Below are 21,714 nucleotides of genomic sequence, written 5' to 3' on the forward strand. Positions count from 1 at the left end.
GCAGCGCCTGAAAAAAATATGTTATGAGTCTGAGAGTTAGAAAATTTAATTCTATGCAGTATTCACACTTTAGAAAATTGGGTCGGGCTGCTCTTTGTCACTAGTAGAACACCTTACCAGCTAAAATGTTTAGAGAAGGAGGAATATTTTGCAAAAAGTAAAGGAGAAGTCTACTACTGGATTCCTGCTGCACACGCACAAGCTATTCCTGATTGTATACTGCCCTCTAGCAGTAGTGTTGGGATGTGAGTTCATTCAGGTTTTTAGCTGTTTATTCAGGCTGATTACCAGACAGACAGACAGACAGACAGACAGACAGAGATACATAGACAGATAGATAGATAGATAGATAGATAGAAGCAATTTAGGTGTCTTTTGTTGCATAACTTGGTAATCACAGCAGCCACATTGCAGTGGTATTAGTTGCAATGGTTGGGTAGCACTTGTTCTTCTTCTTATGGTGAATTATTGTAAATGCAGATGTCATTTTAGGGTCTGCCGTTAGATTATATTGAACTCTCCTTAAACTCTTTCGCTACAACAGATGGGAAAACTACCGACTTTCTGATTGGCTGGTTGGCACTAAAGGTCTGAAGATAAAACTGTGACCCAACCACAAACCGGGAAAGAAAACCGTCAAAACCAAAGACTCAAACTTGTCAAGATGTTTCACATCCAACATTTAGAAACTCTGCCAACTCGTCCGGTTTATCAGACGTACACAGTCAGTGTCAGTGATGCCATAACATCATGTTTAAAGGGCAAAACACCTGTTTTGACTTTGGATGTTGCTCTTTCTCGTAAGTAAAATTACTTACAATATTACAAAAGTTACTTATAATATTTAATAATGATCATTTTCTCTAAATAAATTAATAAAACGCTACAGCTTCATAAGGTCAACATAGCAGTTTAAAAACAGTGTAATCGTTTGTTCTAAAGATGAAAAATGAAATGAATGAATGAATGAATGTGCTTGTAACGATCCCAGAAAAACATCATAAATTTACTTTCATATCCACCGACTTTAATGGAATTATTTCTTTTTGTCGTCTCTTATTACAAAGAGCAGTGTTTTTGGCGAAGGTTTAAGCTTCAACTGTGTGAAATTAAGCAAATGCGGAAGTGAATGGCCACGAACGCGCTTGTTTCCCTCGCGTATCTTTGTATGAGCCTGTGCGTCATGCCGTCACGCTTCCCCCTCGGTCTCCCTCTCACTCCGGACAGACTCACAACCTCAGACATGGCTCCGTGAACCGACACATGGCAGCTAGCAGCCATGAACCAAAAAACAACTCACCAAAACCTAACGATGCCTAAATAGCACCCTCATTTCGTTTCTTTCGAAATTATTCCAACTCCTGCAGTATCCACAGCTACCAACCGGTTGTCAGTCACTGTCGGGCGGACAGGCGCACTGCAACCCCCCCTTCGGTTTAATTTCCTCCGATTTTTCTCCTTTTTACTGTCACTTTTAAGTTTCCGTCTCTCCCGACAGACGCTCACCATGGGTGTCCAAGGTTTCCAAGAGTACATTGAAAAACACTGCCCCAGCGCCGTGGTGCCGGTGGAGCTCCAGAAGCTGGCCCGGGGGAGTATGGTTGGAGGTGGCCGGCAGAGACCCCCCCAGAGTCCGCTGAGACTGCTGGTCGACGCGGAGAACTGCCTCCACAGGCTCTACGGAGGCTTCTACACCGACTGGGTCAGCGGAGGCCAGTGGAACCACATGCTGGGCTACCTGGCCGCCCTGTCTAAGGCCTGCTTCAACGGCAACATTGAGCTCCTGGTGTGCTTCAATGGCGCCCTGGAGAAAGGCCGTCTTCACGAGTGGGTCAAGCGACAGGTGAACGAGAGGCAGACCGCCCAGCAGATCATCAGCCACGTCCAGAACAAGGGCACCCCGCCGCCCAAAGTCTGGTTCCTTCCGCCCGTGTGCATGGCCCACTGCATCCGACTGGCGCTCCTCAGGTTCCGCGTCGGGGTGAGTGAGAACTCGGCCTGGCAGCGCCTGTTGAGCAGAGCCCCTGTGGTGTACCGCCGACCGGCAGACATTAGCAGGCTCTCTGGTTAGCCTGCTAGCTGCCCTCCATGTCAACACTGCCAACACAATAAAAGCTTTTCCCACTCCAAGTCAATGAGTGTTAGCAGCGGAGCCAGTGGCCTGCTGCTACCCAACTCCTCATACTTAACTCCTGATTTAGTGACATGACCTCTTGTAGTGTGACTACATGCGATCACCACTGTGATTAAGAAAAGGTGTTTGCTCAGTCCTGGCACAGCTAAAACAACTGACTCACTGAGGTGTCCCAGCTCCAGAGAGCCGGGGGAGAAGCTGGAGGTAGAAAGCAGTCTCTCACCAGCAGTGTTACTGCCACTGAAACGATCAGTCACTTGATATTCGTGTATTTATTTGCCCCAAACTCTCTGCTGCCAGTCAACTGTGAATATGAATAATAGCCTCCTATGGCACTAAAATAACTTGCAATGGCTGAATCTGTCACCGTTTTCTGACATTTTATGGACCAAAATGATCCATCGAGACTGCAAAGACCGCAAATAATTATTCTACAAGTATTTAATAAATACTACGTATGCAGGGACACTACAAAGTGCAGACGTTCATTCATATGCAACCTGGTTGAACATCTTAAGTATGCAAAAACAATAAGGAGGTTTGTCTCTGACATGCAGCACTGTAGAGCACTTTAACAGTTCACAGGGCAATGATTTGTTATAAAATCTAGGCATGCTCTGATGTGAGGAGTTGGTACTGGGGTGGATACTGACCTTATTAAGTGTTTTGGGAGATGCCCGATCACATCAAATACTTAGTATCATTTAAACTTTTAGTTTTTTGTATTTGTATTTAGAGGTCCTACTAGAACGGGTTTACATGGTTTAATGTTCAGTTAAACACACAGCAGACATGACTCTGAACGCTCCGCTTTAGAAGAGCAGAACAATCTGCCTTCGACGGCTACGTGTTAGTGGAAGCTGGTGCTGGCGAGGAAAAAACAATGGCGGATTCAGGAGGTTTTTGTTGGGTGGGGACAGTCGGCCTGATAAAGAGCTGGAGGAAGTCACATGATCAACAGATCTCCTCATGACATCAAAAAAGGAGCCAAATCAAAACGGAACGTTTTCGCACACATTTACTGAAAGATGGTCCAGGAGACACAGAGAGAGGACGGCCTCTTCTGGGTCTGGTGGTCTGTAAGCACACCGGGGGGGGGGGCACACATATTGATGTAGAACATTTGCATTTTGTACAATATGGGACCTTTAAGGATATCTGGTGACTTGTCATGTTACCTCACATAAAAGTAATGAGGTCCATGCTGTGTGGTATACAAACTTTGAATCTCAGTCAGGATTGGATGCCCCGAGCTGGATCAGTCAGACCAAGTGAAAATGTGAACAAAGATAATTTAACTCAGCAGTTACAATATGTCATGTGGTAAATTGTGTGTATGGTGTCAGTTTTCATATAATAATGCAGTTTTTAGATCAGGTTCCTTTGAAATGTACTCTGGGTTCAATTTCAGATATTTAGCCTATTATATGTCTCTCCTCCTCTGAGTATCCAATCAGCTGTGAAGGGTTTATTCACTAAGAGCAGCTCAAACAAAACTGCACAAGGTTTGTAATCCTGCTTCTGCAGCTTTTCCTCGAGTGCCTAATACACCATCTCTGTGTAAGAGGTTTATTTTCAGGCCTTAGCATCTAAAGCCTAATTCTTGTCTTGGCCACTCCTCAGGTTGTCCAGAGCATCGAGGACCACCACCTGGAAGTGATAGCCTTATGCAGGGAGAACGGCTTCCACGGCCTGGTGGCCTACGACTCGGACTACGCTCTGTGCAACATCCCATACTACTTCAGCGCCCACGCCCTCAAACTGAGCCGCAACGGCAAAAGCCTCACCACCAGCCAGTACCTGATGCACGAAGTGGCGCGGCAGCTTGATCTCAACCCAAATCGTTTTGTCATTTTTGCATCACTTTTAGGTTGGTGTGATAGTACCGGACTGAATCTAAATGGAAGTGGCGGTTGAGTTGAGGCTGACTAACGCTGCTGTGCCGGTGTGTGTTTTATAGGAAATCACATACTGCCTGATGAAGACTTGGCTGCCTTTCACTGGAGCCTACTCGGTCCAGAGCACCCATTAGCATCTTTGAAGGTAAAGATTGTAATGATGTTTTCATAATAGTTACATGACTGGTAATCCAGGGTGATAGAAGCGGTAAATATTTTTAGTGAATGACTGAGAGGAACAAAGGTACCGTCACAGCTCCTGCAGCTTCCTGAATGAGTACATCTTTTCAGAAAAACACCATCATCAAGTACTTCAGTGTCTTTAAAGGGAAACTTAGAAAAACGCAACACTCTGATTACTCTGGAAAGCTAATTTATCCCATGACAACAGTGGTATGATATATATATATGTGTGTGTGTGTGTGTGTATATATATATATATATACACACACATATATATACTGTATATATGAATATATGATCAGTCAAAGCACCTCCAAGTCCGAGGCCATGGTTCTCGACTGGAAAAAGGTGGTTTGCCATCTCCGGGTCGGTGGAGAGTCCTTGCCTCAAGTGGAGGAGTTCAAGTATCTCGGGGTCTTGTTCACGAGTGGGGGAAGGATGGAGCGTGAGATCGACAGGCGGATCGGGGCAGTGTCTGCAGTAATGCGGTCGCTGTATCGGTCCGTCGTGGTGAAGAGGGAGCTGAGCCAAAAGGCAAAGCTCTCGATTTACAGGTCGATCTACGTTCCTACCCTCACCTATGGTCATGAACTTTGGGTCATGAGCGAAAGAACGAGATCTTGGATACAAGCGGCCGAAATGAGTTTCCTCCGCAGGGTGGCCGGACTCACCCTTAGAGATGGGGTGAGGAGTTCGACCATCCGGGAGGGGCTCGGAGTAGAGCCGCTGCTCCTCCACATCGAGAGGAGCCAGCTGAGGTGGCTCGGGCATCTGTTTCGGATGCCTCCTGGACGCCTCCCTGGGGAGGTTTTCCGGGCATGTCCCACCGGAAGGAGGCCCCGGGGAAGACCCAGGACACGCTGGAGGGACTACGTCTCTCGGCTGGCTTGGGAACGCCTCGGGGTCCCACCGGATGAGCTGGAGGAGGTGTCTGTGGGCTCGGGAAGTTTGGGCATCTCTGCTAAAACTGCTGCCCCCGCGACCCGACCCCGGATAAGCGGTTGAAAATGGATGGATGGATGGATGGATCAATCAAAGCTGAAGTCTGGGGAAACCAAACCTCTTCGTCTTCTTCTTCTTCTTACCATTATTCCTAATCAAATTACTTCAGTCTTAAAAGTTCAGCTAATTACTTCCATGAGGAGTCTTTGAGATTCTGTATCATGTGATTGACAGTAGCCAACAAATGCAGACATTAAAACCCCACAGATGTCCCCATCACCCCGCCGAAGGTCAACATGCTCGTACGTGCCCATTGCGGTGAAAGGAGAGTCCTGAGTGATGCACATATCGAGAGCTTTGACACAGTATAAAGCAGGATTGTGAACATCGCTGCTTGTTTGTTGAGCACTGATGGCTTAAAATTCTTTGACAAACCTTCTAGTTAAATCTAAACTGTTCACGTATCAATGTAAGTAAGGAGAACGCTGTGAGCTTAACCAGCAGCCGTCCCACCAAAGCTGCATGAAGTGATCTGGGTACATTTTCATGCATGGCCAATGTAATGCTTGCAGAAACAGGATATTCATGGATTGAGTCAAACAGTTGCTTGGCAGCAGTGCCAGATAGTTTCAGGGCACCGTGTGTAAATGGTTCAGCTGTTAGTTTTTAAATGACTAGCTGTGATTAAACAGAAAGCCATCTGGTTCACATGTGCAGCTCGACTGAGGCTGAACCAACTACCCACCACACTGGTGCATTACATTCCACCGCTCAGTGACGCTCAACAGGACTTCATAGCGCACACACTGACCTCTCATATGTCTGAACTAGTTCCTGCTGCTGCCCTTTAAAGGGATGGTTTGGATTTGTGAAGTGGGCTTGTATGAGGTGCTTATCCATAGTTAGTGTATTACTTACAGGAGATTGCACTTGGCACGTTCCCAGTTTAGGGAAGCAAACAGGAGTACCAGCATGGACAGCAGTAAAACGTAGCTTAACCACCTAAAAAAAAATCTGTTTACGTGTATGTTATATTTAGAATATTTTCACAGCTTCACGTCGCCTTCAGACAGCCCCTTTCATCAAGGAAATGAAACCAAGTTATCGCTCTGTGCTCTCATGTATGAGGTACTAGATGGCGGTTGATATGCCCGCCACTTTTTTGGCTGCTGTAGTCAGTTCCAACCTGGGACATAAAGATCTCATCTTAAAAGAATATTTTCATCACATGGACACTGAAAATATTGTTAACCCAAACGGCATTATACTTTATATTCATACATGGTTAAACCATAAAGTTGTTCAAACTAATGTTGATACTAAAGCTTATATTTCAACTGTGAACTCATACAGTTGTTTACTTATTAATCAATCTCAGTGCTTGAGGCCTGAGGTAATGAAGTAATTGCAGTTTATTATTGCTGTCATTAAGCCAAGCACACCTGCCAAGCCAAGTGCAGCTATGGGTACACACTGATAAGGAAACTCAGTAATGCCTGGGAAGTAACCAGAGGGCAACCGAGGGAAAAAGATACCCCGTCTCCCTGCGTTAATTGTTTAGTTATTACTTGTTGTGTGCCAAACATACATCAAAACTATCATTTAGAGAATTCTATTCTATATTCTAAAGCCTTTCTTCTTCCTGCAAATCATTAAAATGTCATTCTAATAATATCTTATTCCTCCTGCTCTCACTATGCAAGTGAGGGGGGTGTGGGTAGAGGTGAATTATTGTGTGTGTGTGTGTGTGTGTGTGTGTGTGTGTGTGTGTGTGTGTGTGTGTGTGTGTGTGTGTGTGTGTGTGTGTGTGTGTGTGTGTGTGTGTGTGTGTGTGTGACGTGTGTATTTACTGACATACACAGGTTTATTTAGAATATTCCTCTCAGACCTGAGTGGTTGACCCCGAGTGTTTTTCCTCCTCAGGTGCGTGCCCACCAACTTGTGCTCCCTCCCTGTGATGTTGTCATCAAGGCTGTGGCCGACTACGTCCGCAGCATCCCAGACATCACCGACCTGGAGGCCATTGCTAAGGATATTTTCAAGCATTCACAGGTAAGAAAACGAGAGCTGCACTGATGTGTCACAGTGGCATTTGCTCTCATCAAACATTCACCCATGGACTTAACACAGATTCTTTGGATCACACTATGTCTTGTGGTATGGTACTGGAGGAAGTGGGTAGCTGTGAGCCACTCCTTCGAAAAGAACATAATATAGATACAGTTTTTTCAGTCCAGTTGCAAATCATCTCCATAAATGACAATGATGTAATGATTATATTGTATTTGTTGTGGTGCAGCAGTAAAACAACAGACTCCACTGTGGTCTTTTCTATTATATTTGTATCCCCAGGAGGGTCTGTAGAGAAGCTGTTCTTCTGAAATGATATTCAGTGTCGCTTGTTTGGTGATTATTGAAGGCGCCAAACCTTCTGCTTCTAAAAACCTTTTTCCCCTCACAGTGCTAGGAAACACTTTTTAAAGCCACTGATCACATGAGATGATTTTGTTATGTGTGAGCCATGAGTCACACTTTAGTAGGAGGCAATAGTTCATAATGTATACAGTTTGGTATAAGAGATACATTCAACAATCACACCACCTGATATATAAAAAAAAAGAAAGTTTTATGTTATGCTGCCTCAGTCATTTTGGTGAGTTGTGGAAGGAGTGAAAATGCATTTCTAAAAACTCGGCAGAAGATAATGAGCCATGAATGTGCTGCTCTGAGGAGGAAAAACTGCTAACTTGTCTTGATCACACTGTTCAGGGTAGAATCATATTATATTATACCAGGTCTACCATCTCCTGTACCACCTAAAGTATCAACAGATTTTCTTTCCTCTCTCATAGCATTTAGCTTTCTCAAAATAGCTTCAACAACACAATTACTGTGCACTGGAATGGAAAAATAATGAATTACCATCAGACATTAACTGAACGGGGAACTGTTATATATCAGCATGTTCTAGGTAATTTTAACTTTGGGATTTAGGAAGAATGGTTGTCTACACACCATCTAACTCCAATGTAAAATAAATGGCTGCATGCTTTGCAGAGCACCAAGAGGCTGCATTTTAAGCAGAGAAACCTGCGGTTCACTATGAAAACAGCAAGTCCATCATAATTAACTGACATGCTTTTCTTCTTCAGTGGACAAATAATTCCACAATAAATCCTCTGATTGTCCAAAGTGTATTAATCCATTTTAATGTTCTTCTTCTTTTAGTCGTGCACTGATGATAAATTCATCCGCTTCAAGAAGGCAGTGGAGTTCTACTCAGCAGCCAGCAAACCCCCCCACTTCCCTCCACAGTTAGGTGGGTTTCTGTCTGGAGTTGATTACTATTGGTGGTGTATCAGCAGTGCTGGTTTGTATGTAGAGTGAGCTGGAGGGTCTCCGATATGGCCTTCACTGGTTACATGGATGTCAGAGATAAGAAACAGACTGAGAAATCTGAGATCCCTTCTTATTGTAAGTTGGCATTAGATGCTCCACTTTGCTCAGAAAATGCACAGTGTTTCTGCCGGATTGCCTTCACACTGCTGTCCGTGCCCATACTAAAGGCCACAGCAAATAGCTTTCTTACAACAGACATTTTGACTTGTAATTAATTCGAGTATCGCTGCATTCTGGCGCACAAGCACCTTGTTAACGATACTGCCTGTGCTGAAAAGTCCAAATGTGTGAATGTGAGAGTAATGTCTGCAGTCCTATAGATGTTTAGAGTCACAAAGTTTGAGATTGTAGCTTTTGGTAAGCAAAGAGAATCACCAACAGGCAATGTTCCTTTAAAGATCAGAACGGACATTGTAAGACTAAGACTGGTCTTATAATGTGTCTTCAGTATGAAATACAGTATGATACCAGGTTATGGATGATTTGGTTCCATGTTTGTTGATTTTTTTCTTGGACTATAACCTTTCGGAAAAGAGATTTTCTGTATTTCCCATGGGTGTGTGATATGTTGGCTTTAGTATCAGGTACAAATTTGTGCTTTTACCATTAAAAAGGAGTAGAAATAACTATAAACCATAAAACCATAACATTTCAAAAATGGTTTTCTGAGGTAGGCACAGTTTGCAAACCCATAAAGAGACGATGTAATAAAGGCTGAGGGAAATTGAATTGGAATAAACAATGATGTTACAGGACCTGCAGGGCTATGTAAATGAAAAGTTCTCAGTTTGAATCCAGGCAAGAGACCCTGGTTACCCATCAGCCCCTCATCCTCCTCCCCTCCCTTACTACAGGGTATGGGCAGATCATAGGAGATCAATTCATTAATGAAACTGTTTTCAGAATTTCTCAGTCTGAAAGCTGTTTTCAGAACATTTAAATAACACAAATAAATTACCTGTAACATAACAAACAACAAGCACGGTTGTTCTATCAGTTTTAATGTGTTTAGTGATGTAGTAGCTGTATGTGGAGAAACTGGCCGGGCCAGTACATGAGGACGTATCCTCTTATTGCAGATGTACTGGTGCTGATATAAAAAGAAATGTTAACATGATCATGTTCTCTTTGTTGGTAACTACAGCTCTGTACAGCAGCTCCAGCCTCAGCTGAGTCTATATGCTGAAATGTTTTGTGCATCTGTTTCACAGTCAGACCAAAACACATGGGAGTGCCTGCTGCAGTGCCATCTCCAAAAATGCTCAACATTCCACAGGTGCCGCTGCCTGTAAAACTTGAGGTAAGGCTGGGAAATGCTGTGTACTCCACAGTGGCACACTGCAGGTGCTTCAGCTCCATGAGAATGACGTGTTTATGTTTTCTGCCCGCTGTCTTCAGGTCCACCACTCGTACCCAGAGCCTCTGGTGGAGCGCAGCCTGGCTCCGGACTCTGTGGAGAAAGGCCTCCCAGAGCAGAACAGCTTCAGCAACATTCCTCATGAAGGGAAGCACACACCACTGTATGAGAGGTCCTCTCCCATCAACCCGGGCCAGGCTGGCAGCCCCAACCACACAGAGGCTGCTTTCTTCAACACCTCCTCCACGTCCTCCTCCTCGGAGAATGAAGAGAGCACAGGCACAACTGCCAAGTAAGTTCAGCGCAACACTTTCTCCTTGTGACTGTCTCCATTCATGGAGAGACTCTGTAGCCGCTCAAGGTCATCAGACTGTCACGGCCTTGTCCCACAGCCAGCCTTTTCTGTTTCTGTCATGTAGTCACACCTTGTTTTCCAGGAAGGCTGTCATATTTACATCAAAAACTTAAGATGAAGTACAGGGGAAATTTAAGCAACAGTGCAGACCAGTCTTTAACCGTACATCCAGTCCAGGCAACCTGCACTGAAGTCATGAAGAGTTCACCTGTCTTTTGGTTGAATTAAACACGCCACACCTGCAGACACTTGTAAATGAAGATTTGTCTTGGCAGAAACATGAACATTTTAGTAACCAGAAAAATGGAAACCTTGATCCAGACGTGATCTGCTGTGAGCTGTAACATCCCAGTGTTGAAGGTGATCATTCAGACAGCAGTGATTCGTGCACCCTTATCAACAACATGATGTCAAGGTGCATGAATCAAGTTGAATGGTCCTAACAAGCTTGTCTGCAAAATCAGGCCCACTAAACACCTTTGAGATGAATGTAGAAAGGATCACAGAGCCATCAGCATTGGGCTGCTGAAGTACTGATGTGTTCACGGTCAGGTTCAAGCTTAGGAGAGATCCTCTTTTGAGTCATTACCAGCCAGTTAGACCATAAAATACATTACGTTAAAAAGTAGTCCTAGGCTGAAAGCAGCCTCTCTAATCTCTAAGTTTTAAGTAAATCATTATAGAAAACACTCAAAAGATGGAACACATACATAAAAGAGGGAATAAAGACATTACCTGGAAAGCTCCTGCGGCCCAACGTGTTTTAAAAGGAAATACATCAATCAGGAGGAGGAGGTGGAACACTCCATGTGTGGCTCACTAAATTATAGGAAATAATTCATTCCGGTGGGTGGCAGTGGTTGATTTGTGCGTATGTAATCCACGCATCACGACTGGCCATCATTCTTAATTATCTTATCCAGCCGTGCCTCTGTCTGCCTCACGGTCTGCCATTGGATAGTCTGAAGAGATGCAATGCATTTTGGGGCAGCTGAGTATGACGAATGAGCTCACTGCGCATAAATATAGTGTATATATAAGTATATATCTCGCCTACACAAAGTCTACATACAATGCAGTTGAAATGCACTCTATACTCAATTTGGCATCATGCTTAGTATGAATAGTACGTTAGTATACCTGTCCGAACGCAGCCATTATTTGTTATTTCATGCATTCTTCTACGTGGTCTTGGTTGGTACAAGTGACACTGCACTCTTTGTGATCACTTTAAGTTTCCTGTACAAACATGAGCTAGTGGTTTATCTTGACTCTGCTAACACTGATCCATATGTATGCTGTTTGTTTTTTAGTCATGTTAGTGACCATAAGGGAGGATGGGAGAAAAATGGACACAGCCTACATTCTGAAAACACACCGGAGGGAGATCTGGGTGACCAAATGAAAGTGAGTGAAATATGAAAACCATATTAGACCACATCAGACATCTCAACAGATAACTGACGTGTGACCGCTGTGGCGCCTCTGTCCTCAGGCTGACCTCTGTGTGACCTCCTCTGCAAGCCCGGGGTCACAGGTCGGAGGTCTCCACAGCCTGAATGCCCAGATTCCCTCCCTGCTCTCCATGCCCACCAGGAACCACATGGACATCACCATCCCACCTCTCCCTGATGTGGCCCCCGAGGTCCTTCGAGTGGCTGAATTCAGGCATAGACAGGGCCTTATGTACCCCTACATCTACCATACTCTCACCAAGGTCAGGGGGTCGGACTAGTGTAGGCTGATTGTGATTATGTTTGGGTTGAAGCTGCCCGTAGCTTTTTTTTATTGTAATGACTGTCTTTTATTTTAATCATGCTCATGTAAAACGTAAGAAATAATACATCCCATGAAAGCACACACATTCACTTGTCTAGTCAACAGTAATGCATGCCACACAGACACCATATTTGCTTGTGTAATCTGAAGTATCTACAGTTAGCTGCTTGTGGGATTGCACAGTATTTGGGTAATAGTGTGTCTTTGCAGGGAGAGATTAAGCTATCTGTCACCATTGAAGATGAAGCAAACAAAGACCTGCCTTCAGCAGTGCAGCTGTTTCGGCCCATCCGTCAATATGTTTACGGAGTGCTCTTCAGCCTGGCCGGGGCTAGGAAGAAGGCTGAGAGACTCGCCATGAGGAGGAACTGCCTACCTGAATGTGAGTCCTCTGGTGGGAAAACATCCAGGAGGTGGCGTTCAGAGAGAAACATTTTGTGGGAGGAGAGAAATGTCGATGTGTTTACATGCACTTAAGTTTATGGGTACAGTCAACTTTCTCTAGTAAGCTGATTTAAAAAAAAAAAAAAAAAAAGACATTCTTAATCAGGGAAACCTGATTTACTGTAGATTTCTTCTGGAAAATCCTGTTTTTTATGACGTACTCAGATTACTGACCTACTGCAGGTATACACTGATTTACAGTAATCAGATTACTACAGTGTACATAAACATGCCTTGTGCAGGATGCAAAACAAAGCACATAATCTCTTCTCAAAATCTGTAGAAATGCACATCAGGAAGGAAGATGCAGCTTTCCAACACTGATTCAGGTTTTTCCCGTCATAGAAAAACAAGCTGCGTTTCTACAAATCATGTGGTTGTCTGTTCATTCATTCATCCAGTAACATTATCAGTGGAAGAGATATGTTCAAGTCGTCACCTAGAGTTTTACAACGCTGGGCCATTGTGGAAATACTTTTTCCAAGGTGAAGTGAGATAAAAGGAGAAATGCTGCACATTTCATGTCAGATGCAGCATGAATATACATTACAGTGTGAAACCATGTGACTGGAGAGGGCCGACAAGGATATGTCATGCTGCTTAGTCAAATGGTAAATATCATAATTTCTGTCGTTTATAACCAAGGCTGCCTGACCTAGATTATTCACCTCCGGTACGCACACAAAGCCTACACATGAAACACATTTTCTGTTGGGCTCAAACTGAGGAGCATTTCCAGATGAATCTGCTGATTATTTTTCTTAATTAACTGATAAATCTCTTTGACTACAAAATGTCACATAATAGTGACAGATGTCCATTATAATTTGGCAGTTTAGGAGTTTGTTTAAAACCAGCAGCGTTGAGTTATCGTTCTCCTTGCTGTGAGTAAATGTATGAACTTTAAAAAGCACCTCTCCCACTCCCAGGTAGAGGTGCTTTTGGTTCACCGCAGCACATTTTGTTGGATGATAAATACAAGCCCTGACCTCTTTCACATGTTGCTCCCCAGACACACATGTCATGGTCAAAGAGTGGGCCGCCTACAAGGGCAAGTCGCCCCACACTCCAGAGCTGGTGGAGGCTCTGCCTTTCAGGGAGTGGACCTGTCCCAACCTGAAGAAGCTGTGGTTGGGGAAGGCCGTGGAGGACAAGAACCGCAGGATGAGAGCGTTCCTGGCCTGCATGCGCTCCGACACTCCGGCTATGTTGAACCCTGCCAACGTCCCAACGCCCCTCTTGGTGCTCTGTTGTGTGTTGAGGTGAGTAGACCGAGGTGAAACCAGGACACGCCGCTCCCTGACAGACAGATAAAGTATGTAGATGTCACTGTGTAGGTGTGAAGTAAGCTGAGAGAGAGGGAGGATTTGTGAAGAGTTGATCAGTTCCTGGTATTTGTAACACTGTTAACCTTCTGTGTTTTGCTTCAGGTTTATGTTACATTGGCCAGGAGTAAGAATTTTGCGTCGTAACGAACTTGACGCTTTCCTAGCCCAAGCACTTTCTCCTAAACTTTATGAGCCTGACCAGCTGCAGGAACTGAAGGTGATTTTGTAGTGTTTATTATATGAGGAGTGTCGGCGGAAACTCACACAAGTCATTAATGTCTCAACCACAATCTGCCATCCTGTCAATCGCTTCCTTGGTCTGTATGTGTTCAACTGCTCTGAATGAGTGATGACTCACGACTGATGAGAGAATAGGCTGACTCCTGTAAAGACTTTGTGTTGCTCTGTTTCTCCGGACACTCCTCATATTCTGCAGACAAAGCAACCTGCTTGACTAAATGCTGTTTAGTACGAGCATGTTGTTTGTGAAGCCGTAGCTTTGCACATAAAGATGTATTTTTGTAGTGCTCTGAGGGGTTCTCATGTCACGTGTGGATGGTTTATCAACTCCACGTCTCAGACCGGAGCTCTCTTCTCATTTGGCCTTTTGTTCACGTAAACCATCCACACAAGCTCTGTGCTTCGGTCCTTGTGGTCTGTCTGTGTGTAGCTCTGTCTGCTCTCCGCCGCGCCAGAACATCTAGGTTGTGTCTGCTGGCTTTTTGTGTTGGCTGGATTAGGTTGTGTACCGCTCTATTCTGGCAGCTGGGAGGGAATGGGCTGCTTATGCTTGCTCTGTGCTTTGCTTAGCACTTCTGAATGCTCAGTGAAACTGTTAGAGGAATATACTCACATACTGTTTTTCTTTTCATGTGGGCGTACTCTAAGTCTGGATGTTTCTCCTCTCCAGATCGACAACCTGGACCCTCGAGGAGTGCAGCTGGCCGCTCTGTTCATGAGCGGCGTGGACATGGCTCTGTTTGCCAACGACGCGTGTGGACAGCCTATTCCCTGGGAGCACTGCTGTCCCTGGATGTACTTTGACGGCAAACTGCTTCAGAGTAAACTCATCAGGGCCAACAGGGAGAAGGCCCAGCTCATTGACCTCTGTGATGGTCAGGTAGCTTCATCCACAACACCCACATGTCAGCAGAACACGGTCAGACTTAAACACTCAAAAACCAGATGATTTAGCCGCCCGGCGTGCATGTTAACCACCAGGGCAGCAGGATTCCCACAACCCCTATTTCATTCAGATAGATTTCAAAGTGGAGAATGTTTGCCTAATAATCGCAGTGCTACAGATAACGTAAAACACATTCCTGGAAGTTGTTTAATTCATTGAGTCTGATCATTAGTTGGTGGCAGAACTGCATTAATTATGCAGATGCAAATGAGGATAATCATGCGTATGTAAACAAAAAACTTAACACGTTTGGTAGGCGTCAGTGACGCTTTATTTTGGTGAAAAACATTGCATGTTAACATAGTTAACCTGCTCATGAATCATTTTGTATACTAAGCTTTCAAATGGCAACAAGTAGAAGCATCACAAGGTTAATTGTGGTTACATTCCATAACGTCTTGACTAAACAACTACTATTGTTTGATGCTATCGTAGTTGATCAACACAACTGCTATTGTGCTGGAACAGTTCCTTGTCCATCCGGGCCTCTCCCACAGAATAAACACAGCAGCTGAGTTACCGTAACAGGCTGTTAAAGTTACAGCAAACTTTAGAATAGTTTCTTCCATATTTCTACGTAGGAATACATGTGATGAACTGTGCAAAACATTTACATTTTCAGAAAACAGCAAATAATGACTAATAATTGCTTGATTACTGCCCAGATTACAGAATATATGAGCAGTTTTAGTAACACACACAAGTGTAGCACACAATGTAAAGGTAGCAGAGGTTGTATAGTAGACCAGGATAATGTTTGTGTCCTACACAGTATCCACTCAACAAGAAAAAGCTCTGCAGTGCACTCACTGTGCACTGGAGCAGCAGACAGAGAGGCAGTGGGACGAGTTATGGATACAACAAGCTGTTAAACATTACATGTCTGCTACAGCAGCTGCAACTGTAAGGTTGCAAATACACGTATCACTGCCGTTTCACTAGTGATAAGATAGAAAACTCATCTGTTGCTCATTGCACAGAAATCCAACTAGAGCCATGCTGCCTCGTGAACTTAATAGTCTGCACACAGACTTTTTTCACTTGGAATGAGCTCTGTGGAAGTTTGGCTGTGAGAAATCCTCCAAACGCACGTGTTTCAGCTGTAGTCGCCCTGCGCCGTGTGACACTTCAAAGAGTCCGAGAAGTCACTCACTGTCAACTGTCAACTTAGACTAAGAACTGTCAATCACACATCACAGGAGACAGTGGTCCCAGTCTGGACCTGTTCTTCCCTGTGAGCAAGTAGACCCAACACAAAGCAGCGGCTGCACCAGAAAATAAAGAGAAGAACATTTGGATGCAGAGACACAGAAGCACCCACCCATCCATTGTCTGTACTGCTTATCCTCAAGGGTCATGGGGGGGCTGGAGCAAATCCCAGCTGATTTTGGGGCGAGGGGGGGGGTCGCCAGTCAATCACAGGGCCGACACACAGACACAGACAACTATTCACACTCACACTCACACCTACGGACAATTTAGAGTCACCAGTTAACCTGCATGTGTTTGGACTGTGGGAGGAAGGCGGAGTTCCCTGAAGAGAACATGCAAGCTCCACACAGAAAAGGTTCACGGTTCAAACCACACCTTCTTCTGGAACCTTCCGTGAGGCTGCAGTGCTAACTACCACACCACCGTCCTGCCCACTGCACAGAAGCAGTTGAGACACTTGAAACAGTAATACTGATACTAATACTAATGTAGCAGCAGTGACAATTGACTGATTCATTTTTCCACTCACAATGAAAGAAAGTATGAATGACAGCCAGGAATTAAATATTCATTTCAATCGTGCTACTATTCTTTGTAGAACAAGTGAAAAAAGTTCTCACGTTGACCCTATTTTTTTTTTTTTTGTTTTTTTACAAAGAAATAAAACTTGGTGCGCTACTTTTTTTTTGCCAACAAGAAAGCTGGGCACAACCTGCTCCATGAAACAAGAGAAATTCCCATCTGTTGATTGACAGAATGCCTGTTTGTTTGCAGCTGTTTTGATGAGTCTCTCTATCATCAGGCTGAGCTGGTTGCCAAGGTGGAGAAGATGCGCCAGAGCATCCTGGAAGGCCTCAACTTAACTCGGCCACCTCATCCGCCTCCATTCCCCCCGCCGCCACTTCCACCTCCTCACGGGATGCCTTTCTACCCCCCCGCTGGCCCCTTCTACCCACCACCCTCCATGATGCCTCCTCAGGGGAGAGGCAGAGGGATGCCGGGTGAGTTCATCCACTAATGCTGACAGGCCGTTTAGTTTTCTGTTTGCCTGAAGTTGTTTTTCTTTAAGTCGTTTTCTTTGATTTTAAAAGCTTTTGTCATCCCTCTTTAAACCAAACCTACCCAAATCATTGTGAAAAACTTGTTTTTGTTCACAAGAGAGTGAACAAAAACACAGATAATCACCATTCCTTTTTCCTCCCCCTGCAAGGGCTTCAAGGAATGTCGTCGCAGGGTGGGAAGTTGGAGATAGCAGGCACTGTGGTGGGTCAGTGGGCTGGGACTCGACGCAACCGTGGAAGAGGAGGCTTCCCTGTGCAGGTTGTATCCGTTGGTGGACCAAACAGAGGGTAAGCACAGAAAGAAGACGACATGTCTTGCATGCTTCTCTATTTTTTCTGTTAATATTTATCAGTGGACTTGTTTCTGTCCTCTGTAGTCGTCCCAGAGGTGTGATTTCCACACCTGTCATTAGGACGTTTGGTCAAGGAGGAAGGTACCACGCTCGAGCCTTCAAGAGTCAGGGAGCGTACCTGGTAAGTGGAGGCCACTCAGCCATGTGTCAGTTCCACATTCACAGGCTACAGAGGCACATGTGTTGATCTCAGCGTAGCTGAAACTGTGCATATTAAACACTAATTTAACAAGCTATTTCTGCATCCCTCCTCTTCTATATCGATACGTGAGTAAATGTCATGATCATACCATTCAGTCTGCGAATGCAAATGTCAAAGTCAGAGCACAGGACTAAAAATATCACTTTCACCGTGTGATATCAAGGTTTGTTGACCTTAGTTTCCAAGTCACTATTAAAAATCCTGTTTTCAGTAGAAGCTCGTCACAGCATGCATTTGTTTTCATTTTTTCACCAAGCAGAAGAATGGGTCCACAGTTAAAAATGTTGTCCCTGTCTTTGTTGGCATGCCATCTTTACAAAGAGCCCTTAGTCAGGCAGATCCGGCCTCGTGCCAGCATACCAGCAGCATTTGTTGCAGGTTTTCCCAGAGACCCTAAATTAGGCCCCTTTCAGACATGCACGTCATTGCATAAATGTAACGACAATTTAACATGATGATCTCACGTCTGAGTAAGTGCAAAGGTCACTTATACATAAAAGTCATAACCTTTTTATCCAGCACCTTGTTACAGTGCCTCCAACACACATCAAGAAACATGAATATCCAGCTGAGTCCTGTACCCCCAGCACGGCAGCCCCAGCTTCACGTGTTGTCGTTCAGTGCTTGTAGATTGTGGGATATTGTAAAATAGGCAGGAGTAAAGGAGGAAGGGATTTACTGTAGAACAAGGTCACACCGGTCCTAAATTAAGGATTCAATAGCAAAATACGCTTTAGAATCCATCACTGATACACTCTCCACCCTTGTTCCTCGATCTCACTACTTTTGAACTTGGCAGTGTTCAGCAGCAGCGCCGCTCCCTCTTGTGCACCAGGTGCCAAACATTACGTAAGCGTTATTGCATTTTCTATAACCGCGTTGTCATGTCTGAATAAAGCCACACGTGTGTCTGAATAACATGAAGCCATGAACAGATGCTAACAACACAGATTCCATGTCTGAACAGGGCCGAACCGTTTAACACATCTCAGGTCCTTCACTTATCACGTCACTCTGCAGCTCTAACGGCAGTCTGCCCATTAGATATTGAAGTGTGTCCCGATGGTGGTGCCAGAGGGGGGGGGGTCACCAAAAACAAAAGATATGTGCAATACGGACCAGGGGATCTGGGTATTGGATTTGTAGAGGAAATGTCAGGAAGTCATCCCCATTTCAAATTTCACAGCTTTCTCACCAGCAGTTGTTGCTCTGGACCAAGTTGGTTTGAAGGGCAGACGTGTTTAGGCCCTGCTGCCTAACCCTGACCTCGGAGGGATGCTGGCTGTGTTGATGATACCAACAACAAATAATGTGAAGCTCACAATGTTGAAACGCTTTTTAAATTTTAATTCTACATTGAGTGGATCTAGTCAGAGGACATGAGAAACGTATGGGTGTAAGATAGGTGAAATATAAATTCTTCAATAACTGGAAAAACAACCTAGTATCCCTTTTTTTGAATAACTGTGGGCTCATCATATTGGTTGTTATGCTTCACAGCGTAGACTGTCTGCACTACACAAAGATCAAGATACAGCTGATGCTCTTTTCACTGTTTAATTACAGCGCAACAACAGAATACACAATTGTTTGAGCTTTCAGCATGGGATAAGTGGGAACTAAACAGCCCATCGACATGTCTTTCTGCTGTTTAAAGCCCTTTTATTTTACTGCTAATTAGCTTCTAAATTGCTCTCCGGTCTTTTTGTTTGTTACAAGGACTTTCAGCCCACATCTGTATGCTGTCCGTGTCGCACACGAGTTAAAGAAGAACCCTCACCGTCACTGTTGCAGCACAACTGTCTTTGGCAGCAGTTTAAAATCCGTTTTGTCTGTCCTTTGTACCAGAGTAAGCCAGCTCATAAGCCTGCTCATATATCTGGACATGATGCAGTGAAGGAGAGAAAGAAACCCAATCTGGAGGAGAGGAAATCCTCCCCTGCATCATGCGACGGCTCTGCCACGGAGAACGGCGTGGGGGACAAAGAGCCAGATCAGCTGAATGGCGATAAAGAGGAACGCAGGGCTGTCATCCAACCTGAAAGTGCCTTTAGCAGTGACTCCAAGACGTGCAATGCTAATCCTCACTTAAATGCACTAAATGTAGACAGCGGCTGCCATAGAGATGAAGGTCTGGAGGCCGCCGTCTTAAAAAAAGAAGAGTAAGCCTATTTTTCTAGAGAGGGTGAAGGATGAAAGATGGAGCAGGGTTAGGATATCTGGAAATCTGGAAAGCCTACAGTCAATGTACACTTTTCCTGTCAGACAAAGAAAAGAGACGAAATTCGGATCCCTCTCAGTAACCACAAGATATATGACACACTGCTAGTTTAAGGAGTCGTTCACTCCCTCCTCACCAAGATTTCTACATGTTTATGACAGTGATACTTTTCCTTTTCATTAGAATATTAAAGCTTCAACAAGCTTTAATTCTGAAATATTTTAGTTCTTATAGGTTGATGCTCTTGCAGTACTTGGCGCCATGTATTCGCCACAGTACAGTTATCAATTTTGTGTTGTCAACGGTAACTGCTTAATGAAAAACCAAACGTATAATGAAAAAGGCAAACTGCAGCACATCCGCCTCGGTCACCACTTTGGGTTTGGTTCATATTTAAGCAGCTGTCTCCATTAGTTCAGATGAGCTCCATAATAATTTCAGTCATTTAGCTGTAAGTAATTTTTCAAGAAACGGCTCTAAGAATCAGACGCAAAAGATCTCGTCAAACTCTGATTATCCTCTTGGTTTCTTGAATCAAACGTAGAGCTGTAGTATTACCGCACAAAAACCTGCATGGTTCGCAGTTTTAAGAGGTGTGTAGTTATTATGCATGTTGTCCTTTTTCCTCCATCTTTACAAGTACTGTGCCCATTTGCAAATTAAAGAAATGGCTAATATCAGTGATATCCCATAAAAGGTGTTAACTGTTAGTACCAGATTTGTTCTGACTTTGATTTGTTTGTGATATTGACCTCTTATCTAGCCACTTTGAAATAGTGTTTTCACACTACGTTGTTCTCTGTTGCTGTTTTCTGCATAAGTCAAATACCTGAAAAAAATCCCATAAAAAGCTTTGATCAAAAAAACACCCCTTTTTGTCGCTGAAAGCAACGTGCTCGACCTTCCAATTAAGACTTTAGACGTCAGCCAGTAATCGATTTTGAGATTTACGTTAGTGTTGTTTTTACGGTTGTCATCATTTAACATTTCGACTTAATTCTCCTGAATTCTCCTTCTCATCTTTCATTAGTGATCAGAGAAATGGTGTACCCCCCCCCTGCCCCCTGCAAAAGCTAAATAGGTTACCTTCAATGTAAGTTGATCAGAGTTTCTTCCTAACACATGGATTGTAAAAGAATGAACTGCTGTTGGGTTTGATTGAATGTTGATGGATTGTGGCGTGGTGTATTTGAAGGCAACTTAGCTACAATGCTTAATAAAACTATATTCTTTTAGTACAAGTGGTTGTTTATTTATTGATCCCTCGCCGTGCTGTACCAGGGTGTAGGCATTAATATTTCACCTTTGCTGGCTAACTTGGTACAGTGTGTACCACTAAGGCTTAGGCCTCACCGCAGTGCCCTGGGCTCGATTCCTTCCCCTCTTTCTCACCTGTTTCCTCACTATCACTCTCCAATAAAGCCTTGAAAGGCCAAAAAAAGAATCACCTTTTTCCTCCACTCTGACAGACTTTCTAAATATAAACAGGCGGATTACCATTTTTTTCTTGTAAGAGTTTTGCCTTCTGGAAATGGAAAATATAGATGAATGAATACTGAGCTGCTCATAAAGGCCAGCGAAGACAAAAGAGATATAATAAAATAGACAACGTCATCGCCTTGTTAAACCTACAATTCAACAAAGTGCTGCGAAAAAGTGC

The 21,714-nt window shown here is 44.1% G+C and overlaps 1 protein-coding gene across 1 annotated transcript; it reads left to right on the forward strand.

Annotated features, from left to right (window-relative positions):
- The first annotated feature begins 1,227 nt into the window (after nt 1–1,227).
- On the forward strand, nt 1,228–21,289 carry LOC139214990 (constitutive coactivator of PPAR-gamma-like protein 1 homolog). The gene is made up of 17 exons (XM_070845849.1): nt 1,228–1,981; nt 3,758–4,004; nt 4,095–4,177; nt 7,081–7,209; nt 8,386–8,476; nt 9,768–9,856; nt 9,955–10,205; nt 11,582–11,675; nt 11,764–11,985; nt 12,258–12,429; nt 13,504–13,753; nt 13,922–14,036; nt 14,730–14,939; nt 17,020–17,218; nt 17,428–17,566; nt 17,656–17,752; nt 19,682–21,289. Exons 1-17 carry the CDS (start codon nt 1,508–1,510, stop codon nt 19,997–19,999), a joined length of 3,180 nt encoding a protein of 1,059 aa, XP_070701950.1. The 5' UTR covers nt 1,228–1,507; the 3' UTR covers nt 20,000–21,289.
- The last annotated feature ends 425 nt before the right edge of the window (nt 21,290–21,714 follow it).

Source organism: Pempheris klunzingeri, chromosome 2 (assembly GCF_042242105.1).
Source record: "Pempheris klunzingeri isolate RE-2024b chromosome 2, fPemKlu1.hap1, whole genome shotgun sequence".
NCBI classification, from domain to species: domain Eukaryota; kingdom Metazoa; phylum Chordata; class Actinopteri; order Acropomatiformes; family Pempheridae; genus Pempheris; species Pempheris klunzingeri.

Coding starts and splice junctions, on each gene's coding strand:
- LOC139214990 (XM_070845849.1), top strand. CDS start 1,508: ATGGGTGTCCAAGGTTTCCAAGAGTACATTGAAAAACACTGCCCCAGC. Junction 10,206..11,581: donor AGCACAGGCACAACTGCCAA/GTAAGTTCAGCG, acceptor TTTGTTTTTTAG/TCATGTTAGTGACCATAAGG. Junction 11,676..11,763: donor ATCTGGGTGACCAAATGAAA/GTGAGTGAAATA, acceptor CTCTGTCCTCAG/GCTGACCTCTGTGTGACCTC.